We start from the raw sequence: 12598 nt of genomic DNA on the forward strand, positions 1-12598 counted from the left end.
GGGACTCGGTGTGTGTGAGCATTAGGGAGGGAGCGGAGTAGTGCTCTGCAACTGCCCCAGCTGCTGTCCTGCCAGAGGGGTACATGTTTCACTGCACAAGCTGCAGGAATGGCAGAGGGTAGCAGCCCCTCTAAAATAACTCTGGAAGGAGAGGCCATGTTGCACAGACCCCAGGGAGGGAGCATGTTCTCAGAGCACGTGGGCTGTTTGCCATAATTCACATTCATTCAAGGACTGGGGTAGCTTTAATTGAAAATGAGGGGCAAGGGAAGGGGTCAATGTTCCTCTCTCACCACTCAGCCCAAAGCGAGAAGAAAACGCGTGAGCATTTCTCCTCCCCTCACGGCCAGAAGGCAATACTCTGTAGCTGCTCCTTGAGGTGCCAGACCAAGTCCAGGGCACTCAGAGCCAGGGTGTGTGTCCACTCCTCCCCAGGGAGGAGGAAGTTGGGCTGCTAGGCACACGCAAATGATGGCCTGGAGGTGGCCTCCCTGATTCAGAGGCATGAACTCACCTGCCCTTTTTACCTCCTTTCCAGTGAGGCCTCCAGCTTGTCCCTGAAAGGCCACAGCAGGTGACACGCAGAGGCACAGAGGAGCAGGAGGGGACAGGACCCAGACAGATCGGATGGGGAGGGCCATAAGGAGTGGCCCCGCTGCCCACCAGGATGGGTGGGAAGGGCGTAGCCGCTGCCAACCCTGACTAACACCAAGGCAAGGACAGGTCTGGCCTTAATGGTATTCCCGCCCTGATGCGTCCTACGCCTCAGGCAGCTAGCACCTGTCTGCAGTTTATAAAGCCAAGCCTAAATTAGAGGCTAGGGAACCCCTTTAGGGTCATGGGGAAGCGATGCAAAAAGTAACACAAGGACAGCTCCAGCAGTCAACTTAAATGCTTTTATTGACAATGTCTCTGAACAATAATAAGCAAACAATGCTTAAGTTTCATCCAAATTCACTTTCCACATGTCAAAAAAGACCTCAAGGTAGAAAAAAATAAAATAAAAATATAAATATCTGAGAATCCATCTTAATAAATAAATTAAAAACACAATAAAAACGTTTTCATGGAAAACTTATGTCAGAACATTCAGACCACCTCAACAATGCATGATCAGTAAAGTTACAATGAACATCAATGTAGAACTACAGTACATGGATATAGCTATTTATCTACCTACTAGAAAATAAAATAGAGTCTCTTTCCCCCCACGTAAGATGGGTCATTGCTAAGTCATCAGAACACGATATTGCCAGGAACACAGTAGTTATTGTTAATCAGCTGCACTAGATACGAGTTGGAGATACCCAGCACCAGGTTAAATTCCAATCATTTAAAACCAAGAGATTAATTAGTTAATGCTAGTGATACTAAGGAGGGGAGGGAGTCACCTACCCAGCCAGTGGGACATGCTACAGACTACCAGCTCTCATGGATGGGCCATTGGGGACGAGACAAACTCCATGCGATTTGCTACATCTCTGGAAGAGGTACGAGGCCTCGGTGCGGGGCGCTCTGCCAGGCCCCGGGGCGCCAGGCCAGACGGGGGGGTGGCGGGGCCCTCCCTGGGCCCGGGGAGCCCCATGGGGCGCAGCGGCGAGTCCGTGGGGGTGCACGGGCAGGGGAGGGGGCCCGGCAGGTCAGTCAATGCTGGAGCCCCTCACAAGGCCAGGAGGGTGGGGGAGCTGAGGGAGTCGGACGAGGGCTCGTTGCTGCTGCTGCCCTTCCGGTGCGCGGCAGCGCAGCTGGGGAAGGCGTCCGCCTCGGGGTAGGTGAAGACAAAGGTGGAGGTGTAGGTGCTGGGGCACGGGGTGCAGGTCACCACGGGGGTGCAGAGGGGCTCCAGCTCACCGCTGGTCCCGGCGCCCAGCGACTCCCAGTCCGACGCGTAGAAGGAGGAGGCCCCGGGCAGGTCCATGTCGGGCACGGAGCGGGAGGCCTCCCGCGGCCCCGTGGAGAAAAGCAGCTCGTCGAAGGGCTCAGCCTTGAGCTCCAGCCCGCCGCCGCCGGTCTCCTTGGGCGGCACGGCCGGCGGCGCCTCCGCCATCAGCGGCAGGGCGAAGACAGCCTCCTCGGCGACGGGGGGGCTGGGGGTGCCCAGGTCCAGCGCTGTGGCAGCCGCCAGCTCCTCAGAGAAGCGCAGCTCCTCGGGCATCTTGCAGGCGGGCCGGTGGGCCGCCAGGATGAACTCCAGCTTCTCCTTTTCCTTCAGCAGGTTAGCGATCTCTGCCTGCAGCGCAGACTTCTCCTCCTCCAGCTGGTCAGTCTCCTGCAGAGAGAGCAGGGCTGTCAGCCAGGGCCGGCATCACCCCCGGCTGGAGTCCCGCTCCTCTCGCCATCCCCGCCCCCGGCTACCCCCCCCCCCCCGCCTCCCGGGCAGCACTTACCGCCTGCAGCGTGTCGGTGAGCTCCCGCCGCCGGTTGCGGCACTTGGCCGCTGCCATCTTGTTCCTTTCCCGGCGGATCCTTCTCTTCTCCTCCTCCTCCGGGGACAGCTGCGGGCAGAGAGAGGCTGCTTAGTCCCACCGCCAGCCCGGTGCCCCCCGGCCAGGGCAGCCCGCCGGCGGCGCCCCCCCATTCCCCCCCACATACCCCGCAATAACCCCGGTCCCCGCTCACCTGCTCGACTTTGCCCCTGCGGCCGATGCTCTGCCCGCGGCCGCCCGGCGCCTTCAGCACTGCGGGGCGGGAGTAGGCGGCGGGGGCGGGCGCCGACACGCCGTAAGGGTGCCCGCGGCTCTGGGAGGGGGCCACGGAGGAGATGAGGGTGGGCTGCACCAGCCACTGCAGGTCGGGGCTGGTGGAGATGGCCGTCACCGTGGGCACGAAGCTGGCGCTGGAGACGGCCAGGTCGGTGCAGAAGTCCTGCGGGACAGAGGAAGGGGAGGCTGCCGTCAGTGGGGCGCCCGGACCGCTCCCCGCCGCCCCCGGGGCCGCGCCGGTCGCGGCGCCGCGCTGCCAGCGCCGGCTCCACACGAGAGCGGCCTGTTATAAATATCTCTGACGTCCGCGCTGACGCAGACGCTGCTCCGGAGTCTCCTCAATGAACTCGCGTTTTATCAATGAAGCCGCTTTACACACCCGCCGCAGAGCCCGGCCCGGGCCACGGCTCCCCCCGCCCGCTCTGCCGCGGCACCGGGGCCGCTCCCCCCGCCCAGCCCCCGGCCCGGGGGCAGCCCGCCGCGGCCTGCCCTCCTCCGCGGGCACTGCCGGGCCCCGCGCCGCCGGCTGCCGTCCCGCGGTCCCGTCCCGTCCCCTCCCGGGTGCTCTCGCCCCGCGGCGAGGGCGCAGCCGGCGTGCCCGGCGCCTCACCTGCGGGTTGACGGGCGAGCCCATGCTGGAGAAGGAGTCCGCCGGGGAGGGGTAGTAGGTAAGGCTGTCCCCGGCCGGGGAAGCGCTGCTGCAGCGGGAGGAGGGCGCCTCGTACTCTCCGGCGAAGCCCTGGTACATCATGTCGGCTCGGTGCGCGCAAGCCGGCGGTGCCGTGCGGTGGTAGCGGAGCGCCCTTGGGGAGGAGGCGAGGAGGGGGCCGGCTGCGTGCGTCCCTCTGTCCGGTCCGCGCCGCGCGTCTCTCGGCTCCGCTTGCCGGGGCTGCCTCTGCTGCTGGAGTACCGCGCGGCGCCTCCCTTTTATACCCTCTCGCGACGTCACTGGGGACGCGCCACCCGCGCCCGCGGGGGGGCCGCCCGCCCCGCGCCCGCCCCGCGCCGCCCCCGGGGCCGCCCCGCGCGCTGCCTGCCGCCGCCTCCCGCGGAAGAGAGACGCGACGAGGGGCGGGAGGCGGCCGCCGGGGCGGGGGGAGCCCCGCGGGCGGCGCGGGGGGGGCCGGCGGTGGGGTTTCCCCCCCCGCGCAGAGTGGTACGGCCGGGCTCGGGAACCCACTGACGCAGATATCCTTATATGGGATACATCCTGTGCGAGGGGGCGTGACTGACGGGAAGCGCTCCAGGCTGCAGCCAAGTGCGGCGGGCGGCGCGCGGGACGGGACGGGACGGGACGGGACGGGAGGCGGCGGCCCCTCCCCGCCCCCCACGCGTGGCGATACCCCGCCGAGGGCCCCGGCGCACCAACCTTGCCCCCGCGGGCGCCGTCCCGCCGCAGGTGACCCCCTCCCCGGGGGGGCCGGCGGCACCGCGGCTCGGCGGGGCCTCCGCGCAGCCCCGCCACGGAGCAAGGTGCTGCAAGGGAGGCGGCAGAGCAGGGCCGGGGGCCGGGCCCCGCAGCGGGCCGGCCAGGCAGGCGTGCGCTTTGCACTGCAAGTAAAACCCCATCCCCGGCACAGAGCGGGGTCTGCCCGTAGCTGGGCACGGGGACACGGCGGGCCCCGCGTGCAGAAAGCCTGACCGACCCCCTTCCCTGCAGCGAGGAACACGTTACGCTCATGTGGCACTATTTACTTGTCTGTTGTGTGTGCAGAGTAATAGTTGAGAGCGAGGGTAATGGCACAGGGCGCTGGGAAGCCCCGCCAGGGAAGCCTGGGGGGCCACAGCCCCCCAGGAATGTTGGGAGAGCTTGGGACCAGCACTGGGGGGTGCTGGGACACCTGCCAAGGGCACGGGCAGGGTGCCACCGGGAAACCACCGGCGAGGAGCGAGGGGTGAGGCTCGTCCTTTCCTCCAGTTTGGGTTTTGTTTTGTTGCAGCGAAGCCCGGAGACACCCACCCACGACGGGGATGTCAGGCAGCCCTGGCTCAGGTCAGGCTAAGCTGGGAGCCAGACCGCAGACTCGCCTTGCACGGGAGCCAAGAGATCGCGGCTATAGATAGTAACAGGGAAGCTGCAGCAGCGAGCGTGTTTACAGCAACAAACAGAGCCTGCAGCGCAGTCTCCAAGCAGGAGCGTCACCCAGCCAGGCTGGGATCCTGCTGGCAGCCTCTCCCGCTGTTTGAGCTCATGGGCTAAATGCAGCGCCTGATGCTGCTGCTGCTGCTGTTGCTGCGCGAGCAACCTCCGTTCTTAGAGATCTGGGCCACGGGGGCGGGAGAACAGGGCCAGCTGCTATTTCTGAGCTGCCCGTCAGAGCGGAGGGGATAGCCAAGGACTGCCGCAGCTCACGGCCCGCACCGCTCCCTGGGAAAGGGCCCGCAGGGGCCAGCACTGCCTCTTGCCAGCTCAGCAGCAGCCCGTGGACTAGCCCCTCTCAGGGCAGGTGTTGGCCAGTCCAGGTCCCTATGCTGCCAGGGGCTCCTCTCCCTGGCCAGCATTACCCGCCATGCTGGCTGCCGAAGCAGTGAGGCGAGCATGGTCTCTTCAGCAGCCCCAGGCTGCAGGCAAGGAGGTCCCCCCTCAGCATTGCCCGGAGAAGGGACGTGCCAGCAAATTAGCAAAGCCACGACCCTGCCGTCCCTGCCAGTGGCCAAGTGGCAGGCCAAACCTCTGCAGCCATGTCCCCAGCAGGGCCTGGGTTGATGCACTGGTGCCCAGCATGGGTGAGAACCTCCAACAGAGTTTCAAGTCCCAGACATTTGCCAGGCACATTTCAGAAAATCCCTGCTTAGCCCTGCTGCTGTCTACAAACTGCCCCAGGGTTCCTCTAGCCAAACTGCCCCCCCCCAAAAGAAGCGTCTGGAAATCAGGGAGGGGGACCCGCTTCACCAAAGCCCCAAATATTTTTGTGGCGCCTATGCAAACCGTCTGTTGCCATCTCCACTGGTGACCACGCGTGCTCTGTTTGTACCAAATGGAAAGTGCACGGAAGCTGCAGATTTCTAACACGTGGAGGCAAGGAAACAGAGAAAGCGAAAACACATGACGTGGGTTTGTTGTTTGCTCCAAACGCGGGGCACACACGTTTTACCGCAGCGTGTGTGAGAAACCAAAAAAGGAAGCAAGCGGTACCGCAGGGACAAAAGAGAGTCAGAGCGCGAACCCTCCTGCCCGGGTGACAGGGTTGCCCTCGCCAGCGTGCCGCCAGAGCCTGACGAAGGCTCCTCGCCCCCCTCGCCAACTGGGAATGGGCAGAGGCATTCAGCCCTTCCAAAACAGTGCGATCTGAGGAACAGACCACGAGTCCATCGAGCACTACAAGGTTATTAAACCTGTACAATCAGGACCAGCAGGGTTTTACCGGGCTCCAGCAGTGCTGGCTGGGCCTCAGCTGTAGGGATGCACCACTGTAGGGACTGGGATTCTCCCCAGTCCAGGGGTAGGGGTCCCCCATCCCAGCATGACCCTTTCCCCCTGCTCCAGACAAGCCCACGGCATGGCTGGGTCCTGTGCTGGCAAGGAGGAGGTGGCTGCTGACCACCACCGGCCTGTCAGAGGGAGAGGCTCTTCCCAGATGCCTGGCCAGACAGAAGAGGCCATGGCCACTGCACTGCTTGGGCATCACAATGGTGCTGGCAGGGCAGGAGAGCACCCGTCCAATGAGTATCTCGTCCTGGCTACCAACAGGACCTGTCCACCCGCCTAGCACCTGCTTTTCCTCCCACCAAGCAGGGAGGTGGGAAAGCTTGCAGCTCCCGGGTTTACAAGGGAGCAGTGAGCTCCCCGGCCCCAGAGTGCAGCGTGGGAACTTGGCCCTGCTTTCACACCCGTCCTTCAGCTGAGCTTGTGATTGAGCCTGGGCTTGGAAAATCACAGCAGAGAAGCGCCTGAGATGTGGGCCGGTGCAACCCGCACAGCCAAAAGCCAAACAGCTTCGGGGGCAGGAGATGGCTGTGCCTAAATTTGGCCACTCACCAGGGGAAAGTTTATGCCAGCAGCGTGGCCCTTTGGCAGCCGCGTGACAGCCCCGACCCACCCTCTGTCAGCAGCACTGACCGCAGCATGGTTCCATGTTCCCTCTCCAGGCACACACTGTGACGGACGTCTGCTTCCAGCTAACCAGCGGCTGCTGGGGTGGGTGGGAAGGAGACCTGGGGGCCAGAGTCCAGCAGCAGGGATGGCATGCAGGGGACACTGTTGTGGTCACCAAAAAATAGCTCCTCGCTGTAAAATACCCCTCTGCACTAAGAAGCCATCACTGCCTGGCCAAGCGCCCTGCCCGTACCATCAGAGGATCCGCGCAATAGCCTGAACACCCGTTGCGGTACAGACTTTACGGGCAGGCTCCAGGGGCGTTAGTGCAATTCCCCCAGCACACACCTGCACACCCGCTGTTCCCAGTGTCTCCTGCCACATGCACTCCCAGTGTGGCACAAGGGACCCCGCCTGGCCCCAGGGAGGCTTCCGGAGCCAGCCAGGGACTGCAGGGCTCAGGAGCAAAAGGGATGGAAAAGCAGGAAAGGGGGGCTGACAAAACCAGTGGTGGGGGCCTGCCCCCCCCCTTGATGTAGCTGGGGAGCAGGGGGTGGAGGAAGGGCCCTTAGCACGTTATCCGCAGAGCCTGAGCTCCCCGCAAGACATACTGCAGCTATCGCCCTCCCACCTAGCCTGGGAGCCTCCAGGAGGGCAGGGTTCCCACCTCTGCTGGTCTTTAAAATGCAGCGCATAACCAAAGCAAAGTATAAATAGTAATTAATAATCACAGCAGCTGGGTGTGTGACAGGGACATCCTAAAGAATAAACACTGCGAGCAGAGACATCCAGGCATCTCGTGGTCGTGCAGCCACATGCCACGGGCCGCCAATTACTGCGGATGACGCCGTCGAGCCCTCCCACCCGTTCTCACCACTCTGCCTGCTGCTTTCACCTGCACCGTGGTGGATGCTAACTCGCCAGGCATGGCTGGACCTTGCTCCACACGTGCACCGCTCACAGCTGGCAGGTCCGAAAGATGGGTTCGCCCATCGCGGTGCTTCCTCCGCACCCCATTGCCCCAGGGCCGGGCTGGCAGCTGTTGCCCCACGAGCGAAGGTTCATAACCCAGAGCAATTCAAGCACAAAGTTCTCCAGCCGCAGCTCCTGCTGCTGCCGGCGCCGTCCCTTCGTGCGCCGCGGCGGTGTGACGGAGCCGGAGCACCGCAGCCAAGCTGGCTTCTTATCTCCCCACCGGCTCCAGTGTCATAGGCCCGTCCCAGGGCGTTGTGCATGCTCACGGTTATAATCCCAAGGCACTGACCAGCTGGGAGGAGAGGAGAGGAGAGGAGAACACCTGAAACAAAACAACCCACACATTTGTGGAACCGCTCGATATTTAGAAGTGAAATCCCAGAAATGAAAGGCAATAAGCTCGCGCTCGGTGAGAGGCAGCACGTTCAAACCCAGTGACAGACAGGCTGATGCAGGTCTTTTCTGCTAATCAAACAAGATCCAAACAAGGCAAGCACAGCTGCGCTTTCCTCGCTGGCATCCCGCAAGGAGCCTGCAATAAAACCCCACACAATCGAGAAGCCCGGGCTTCTTGTTGCGTTCAAGAGTTTCCTGGAGGTGGCGGCTGGACAGTCCCGTCGCACAAGCTGCTTCTTCCCCTGTGGGGCCGGGCAGCCACAGCGATGCTTATGCCGAGGGCTGGGGTTTGGGTAAAGGGTCTGGGTAAAGTGGTTCTGCGCCTCCGTCGGTGCAGTGGCTCTTGAAGAAAATGGGCCAAGGGTAGCAAAGGAGGAAGTGCTGAGATGAAGGAGGAAAAGGCCGTTGTGCTTAGCTAAGGAGATTTTGTGCGGGTGGAGAACAAAGGCTCCGAAGTGAAGGGAAGGGACAGGATGTTGAAGATTGTTTAGCTCAGGACAGAAAGAAACCCTCTAATTGTTGTGACTGGGGAATGCTCGGGGGAGAGGCTCAAGGGGACCCAGGACAAACAAAGGATCACAAAGCTGAAGATAGCCTGGGAGGGAGGCGGACAGCCTGAGGCTTTGCCACTGCCTGGAGAAACAGCCCTGCTTCACTGGAGGTAGTCCCCAGATCACCTTCCTCCTGTGCCATTCGGTGTCAGAGACCAGCACGTCCGGCGGGCTGCCCGGCAGGACAGCCATTAATACAAGCAAGGTCTCTTTTTTTTGTGTCCTTGGCTCTCATAGTGATGGGGCTGTTGCAGGGACTCGCAGTGCCTCAGCCCGCCCTGGCCTGGGGGGAGCCACATTCAGTTGCTGCTGCTGACACAAAATGGTGAGATTTGAAAGCAAGGTGTTCGCTCCCTGCTCTGGCTGAGCTGTACCTCGGGCTGGATAGTCAGGCTGCACACAAGGCAGAGCTGAAGGAAGCCGTCGGCTCTGTGGAAAGACACTGCCACTGCAGGAATAGAGACCCCAGTAACGCAGCAAGAGAATAAATGATGAGGCATGGCTACGCAGAGAGTTGGCCTTCTCTGCCCTAGCAACAGACATTGGGAATACCCCAGGAAACTGAGGTTCCTTAGATGGTATTTAAGAAATGTAATAAATACAAAATTCAATATTATTAAATGGTCTGGGGTTAACAGTGCCATGAATATACATACATGTAAACAGCATGGAGCACTGCCAGCCCAGCCCTGAGGCTTTGATCCTCCCCAAGGATCCAGATCTGCCAAGCAATTTGGTTTGGCTGGGGGGAACTGCTGGGAGGGGGAAACATCTTTTGTGTTAACTCATCCCTAAGTATCTGCGCAACTGCAACAAGAGCTAAGCATATGCTTGCGCGGAGAGACCTGGGAGCAGTAGGAGATTTGCAGATCTTCTGGGGTGCTCTGCTCCATCTCTGCACGGTGAACAGGGTCTGGAGGAGAGTCTCTGTTGCTCACTGCCACCAGCCCGCAGCTCGTTCCAGGTCGAGGAAAGCACTTGCCATTATCCAGGCTCATACCAGCACCTGAAGAGATTGGCCATTCCCTTCCCTGTCGAGGTCAGATGGAAAACACGTAGAAAATAAACAGGCCAGAGAGTACACGCCTGGAAACTCAAGTACCTGCCCCCACAGAAGAGGCACTGAGCAATCCACTGAGTTTGGTGATTGCACAGGGGGGCCCGTCCTTCTCTGTACCCCCCTCCCAGGAGCCTGGCTGCCAGGGGCACAACCTCCAAGCCAGCGGGGACACGTTAACTTTTTTTCTCCCTGCTTGCTTTGGGATCTCAACGGAGCTCAGCAGGCTGCAAAACTGGCACCTCTCTCCTATGTGAGACACCCCTCAACCGTGCTGGCCTCCCCGGGCACCGAGAGCACCAGGGCGGGTGTGGGCAGGCACCGGCATGGAGAAAAGGCGCCTGTGCTCCAGCACAAAGCCCCTCTCAGCGGCCTGCAGAGCCGCCCGCCGCCACCCACCCCCAGTTCCTGTAAACAGGGATTCCCTCCTGCCTCCCCCAGGCAAACCCTGCCTCTCCCGGGGGCCGGAGGCAGCCTGGAGAGAGTGGCCCGGCCCTGGTGAGGAAGCAGAGGACGGAGACGAAGCCCCAGGCTCACGAGGGGCGATGGTCGGCCTCCCACAGCATGGGCCGCCCTCTCGGGGCCTACCGCCGCCCTCCTGCCCAGCGGCAGGGCTGCCCGGGACCCGCCGGCCCACCCGCACTGGCCACTGTGCTCGCTGAGGCCAATACCCTGGCCAGGCCGCTGACTCCCCTCGCCCCGGCAGCCTGCACCAGGCTCCCGCCGGGCCCTGCTCGTCCCCGCAGGCCCGCGGTGGGGGGCAGCAGGAGGCTGTAGGGCCTGGCACCCCCCGAGGGTCGTAGCCCCCTCTACTGGGCGCTCCGCTGGGCCGCCGCACCCCGTACCCCAGGCGCAGGCACCTCACGCACCGCCACCCCACGCAGGGGCCGCCCCGGGGGGCCGGGGGGCCCACGCCCGCTGCCCCGACCCTGCCGCGGGGAGGGGGAGGGGCCGGCGCCGCGCGCGCCCCGCCCCCCGCCCCTCCCGGCCAATCCCGGCGCTGTTGCTGGGGCCGGGCCGACCGCCTGACGTTGCCCGGGAGACGGTGGAACGTTGAAAACACACAAACCTGTTGACGTTGGTGCGTGGTTTCCGTAGAAACGGGCTGGCAACGTCATCGCCCTCCCCCTCCCTCCTCTCCCCGCCGGAGCTCGCGGGCGACGCAGGCGGCGGCGTCAGCCGCGGCGGGAGGGGTGGAGCCCCGTCGCCATGGCAGCGGCGGAGGGTGGGGCTCGGTCGCCACGGCAGCGGGAATGGCTGTTGTTTGTTTGGGAGCCTGCGGCGGCCGCGGCCCCGGCCCCGGCCCCGGCCCCGGCGTCCTGCCCACGCGGCTGCCGGCGCCCGGCACGGCCCGGCCCGGCCCTGCCGGCGGGGCACCCCTGCCCGGCCTGCCCCTGCTGCCCGCGCGGCCCGGGGAGCCCCTCGATCCGGGGAGCCCCTCGGCCTGGGTGTCCGGGCCGCTGGGAGCCCCACGGGCAGGAGGCAGCAGTTAGGGGCGTGGGGGTAGTAGAGACCCCTTCAGCCGGCAGTCCCAGCTGAAGCGGCCGCCCCTCAGACCGCTGGTGGCAGCTGGGGACCACTGCCCGGCGCGCCAGAAGGCAGGGGGGGGTTGGTAACCTGAGGAGGGAAACGGGCCCAGGGTTAAAAATAATCCCGCTGAGAAGGAGCATCTATTTTTAACCCGGATCAGCTGTGCAGCCCGCTGCGCTGGGGAGCCTGACCGGCGGAGGTAACAGCCCCCCTGGAGGAAGAGCCCGGGGCTGGGACGGGCTGGGGTGGACGGACGGAGGGAGGGACGGCCGGCCGGCCGCAGAAGGCCGTGCTGCAGGCACTGCTCTGAGAGGAGCGGGTATGAGCTCTTGCCCCGCTGCAGGCGCGGGCTGAGCACCCGCAGCACATGTGCTGCAGCTCTAGGGTGCTCATCACCTGGGGTGCCGAGTGGGGCGTGCGTGAAGTGGACATCCAGGCAAACCTGAGAAACGTGGCCTCGAAACGAAAGAAACCGAAAAGTGAACCACAGCTGTTGCAGTGTTTTCTGGTCCGCCTCTTGAAGAGTGGCCGGGTCCGTCCTCTCCCGGCGGCGTCCTCTGCAAAGCCTGCTCTGCCAAAACCGCCCGGCAGATTTTGCCCAGTTCCAGCGCGTGGTGTTGCTCCCGCGACCGGCGGCAGGGCCCGGCGGAGGCCAGACGGACCAAACTCTCCTCCCTGCTCCGGACAGCCCTGCTCCTGGCACCCTGCCTCCTCCCCGGCTGCCAGCCTTTGGGTGTGCTTCGGGTGTCTTTCCCTCTGACATCAGCTTCCTCCCCTACAACGCGCCGCAGCCAGAGCCCTTCTAGGTGAAACGCCCGGCGAGGAGAGCTGGCTGGCGGGGCGACCCACCCACCGGCATTTCTCCCCCCGCGCCGGGGCCGGGTGGGTGGGTCACACCGGCCGGGGAGCTCCCCTGAAACCCCAAACACTGTCTTCGCACCAGGTGTTGCACAAGCGCCGCCGGCAGAGGGGAGAGGAGGGAACCTCGGGGCCGCCCCGGCGGGTGCCTGCAGGGTGGGAACTCCCTGTGCCTCTTCCCGCCGCCGCCATCTGCTGAGGCCAGCAAACTGGAAACCAGCTGCTTGCCCAACCCTCGCCAGCAGCCAGGCTGTTGTCATTGCTGTTTGCTTTACATCAGCTCTGTTGGGTTTGGCAGGCTGAGGGCAGCAGGTTCAATCCGGGTGATTTTATGAGGGCTGGTTCCTGTCCCACACCCCTCATCGGTGAACACGGCGTACGTTGAGGATACCCTCGCCCCGCAGCCCTGGGGCAGGAAAGGGTGCGGCTGAAATTAGTGTTTGCTTCTCAAGGGCAAGCCTGAAGTGCCGGTGTTTGGGAAGGTAATCACTGG

At 63.6% G+C, this 12598-nt stretch overlaps 1 protein-coding gene and 1 long non-coding RNA gene across 2 annotated transcripts; both read right to left on the minus strand.

Moving 5' to 3' along the window:
• Window positions 1-882: 882 nt before the first annotated feature.
• Window positions 883-3620, minus strand: FOS (Fos proto-oncogene, AP-1 transcription factor subunit). Its single transcript, XM_075151504.1, has 4 exons — window positions 3313-3620; window positions 2620-2865; window positions 2388-2495; window positions 883-2269 (listed from the first exon to the last, which is right to left on the minus strand). The coding sequence occupies exons 1-4, from the start codon at window positions 3451-3453 to the stop codon at window positions 1661-1663; spliced, it is 1104 nt and encodes a 367-aa protein (XP_075007605.1). The 5' UTR covers window positions 3454-3620; the 3' UTR covers window positions 883-1660.
• A 306-nt stretch (window positions 3621-3926) lies between these two features.
• On the minus strand, window positions 3927-10918 carry LOC142082857 (uncharacterized). The gene is made up of 3 exons (XR_012673867.1): window positions 10787-10918; window positions 9506-9691; window positions 3927-8035 (listed from the first exon to the last, which is right to left on the minus strand). It is a non-coding gene; the product is annotated as an uncharacterized LOC142082857 (long non-coding RNA).
• Window positions 10919-12598: the final 1680 nt, after the last annotated feature.

The sequence above is a fragment of the Calonectris borealis genome, chromosome 5 (genome assembly GCF_964195595.1).
Source record: "Calonectris borealis chromosome 5, bCalBor7.hap1.2, whole genome shotgun sequence".
In the NCBI taxonomy this organism is placed as follows: domain Eukaryota; kingdom Metazoa; phylum Chordata; class Aves; order Procellariiformes; family Procellariidae; genus Calonectris; species Calonectris borealis.

Excerpts from the sequence above, each read along its gene's own strand:
- FOS (XM_075151504.1), bottom strand. The coding sequence starts at position 3,453 with ATGATGTACCAGGGCTTCGCCGGAGAGTACGAGGCGCCCTCCTCCCGC. Across the intron at positions 2,496-2,619 it reads GCAGGGGCAAAGTCGAGCAG|CTGTCCCCGGAGGAGGAGGA; the intron begins GTGAGCGGGGAC and ends CTCTGCCCGCAG. Across the intron at positions 2,270-2,387 it reads TCACCGACACGCTGCAGGCG|GAGACTGACCAGCTGGAGGA; the intron begins GTAAGTGCTGCC and ends CTCTCTCTGCAG.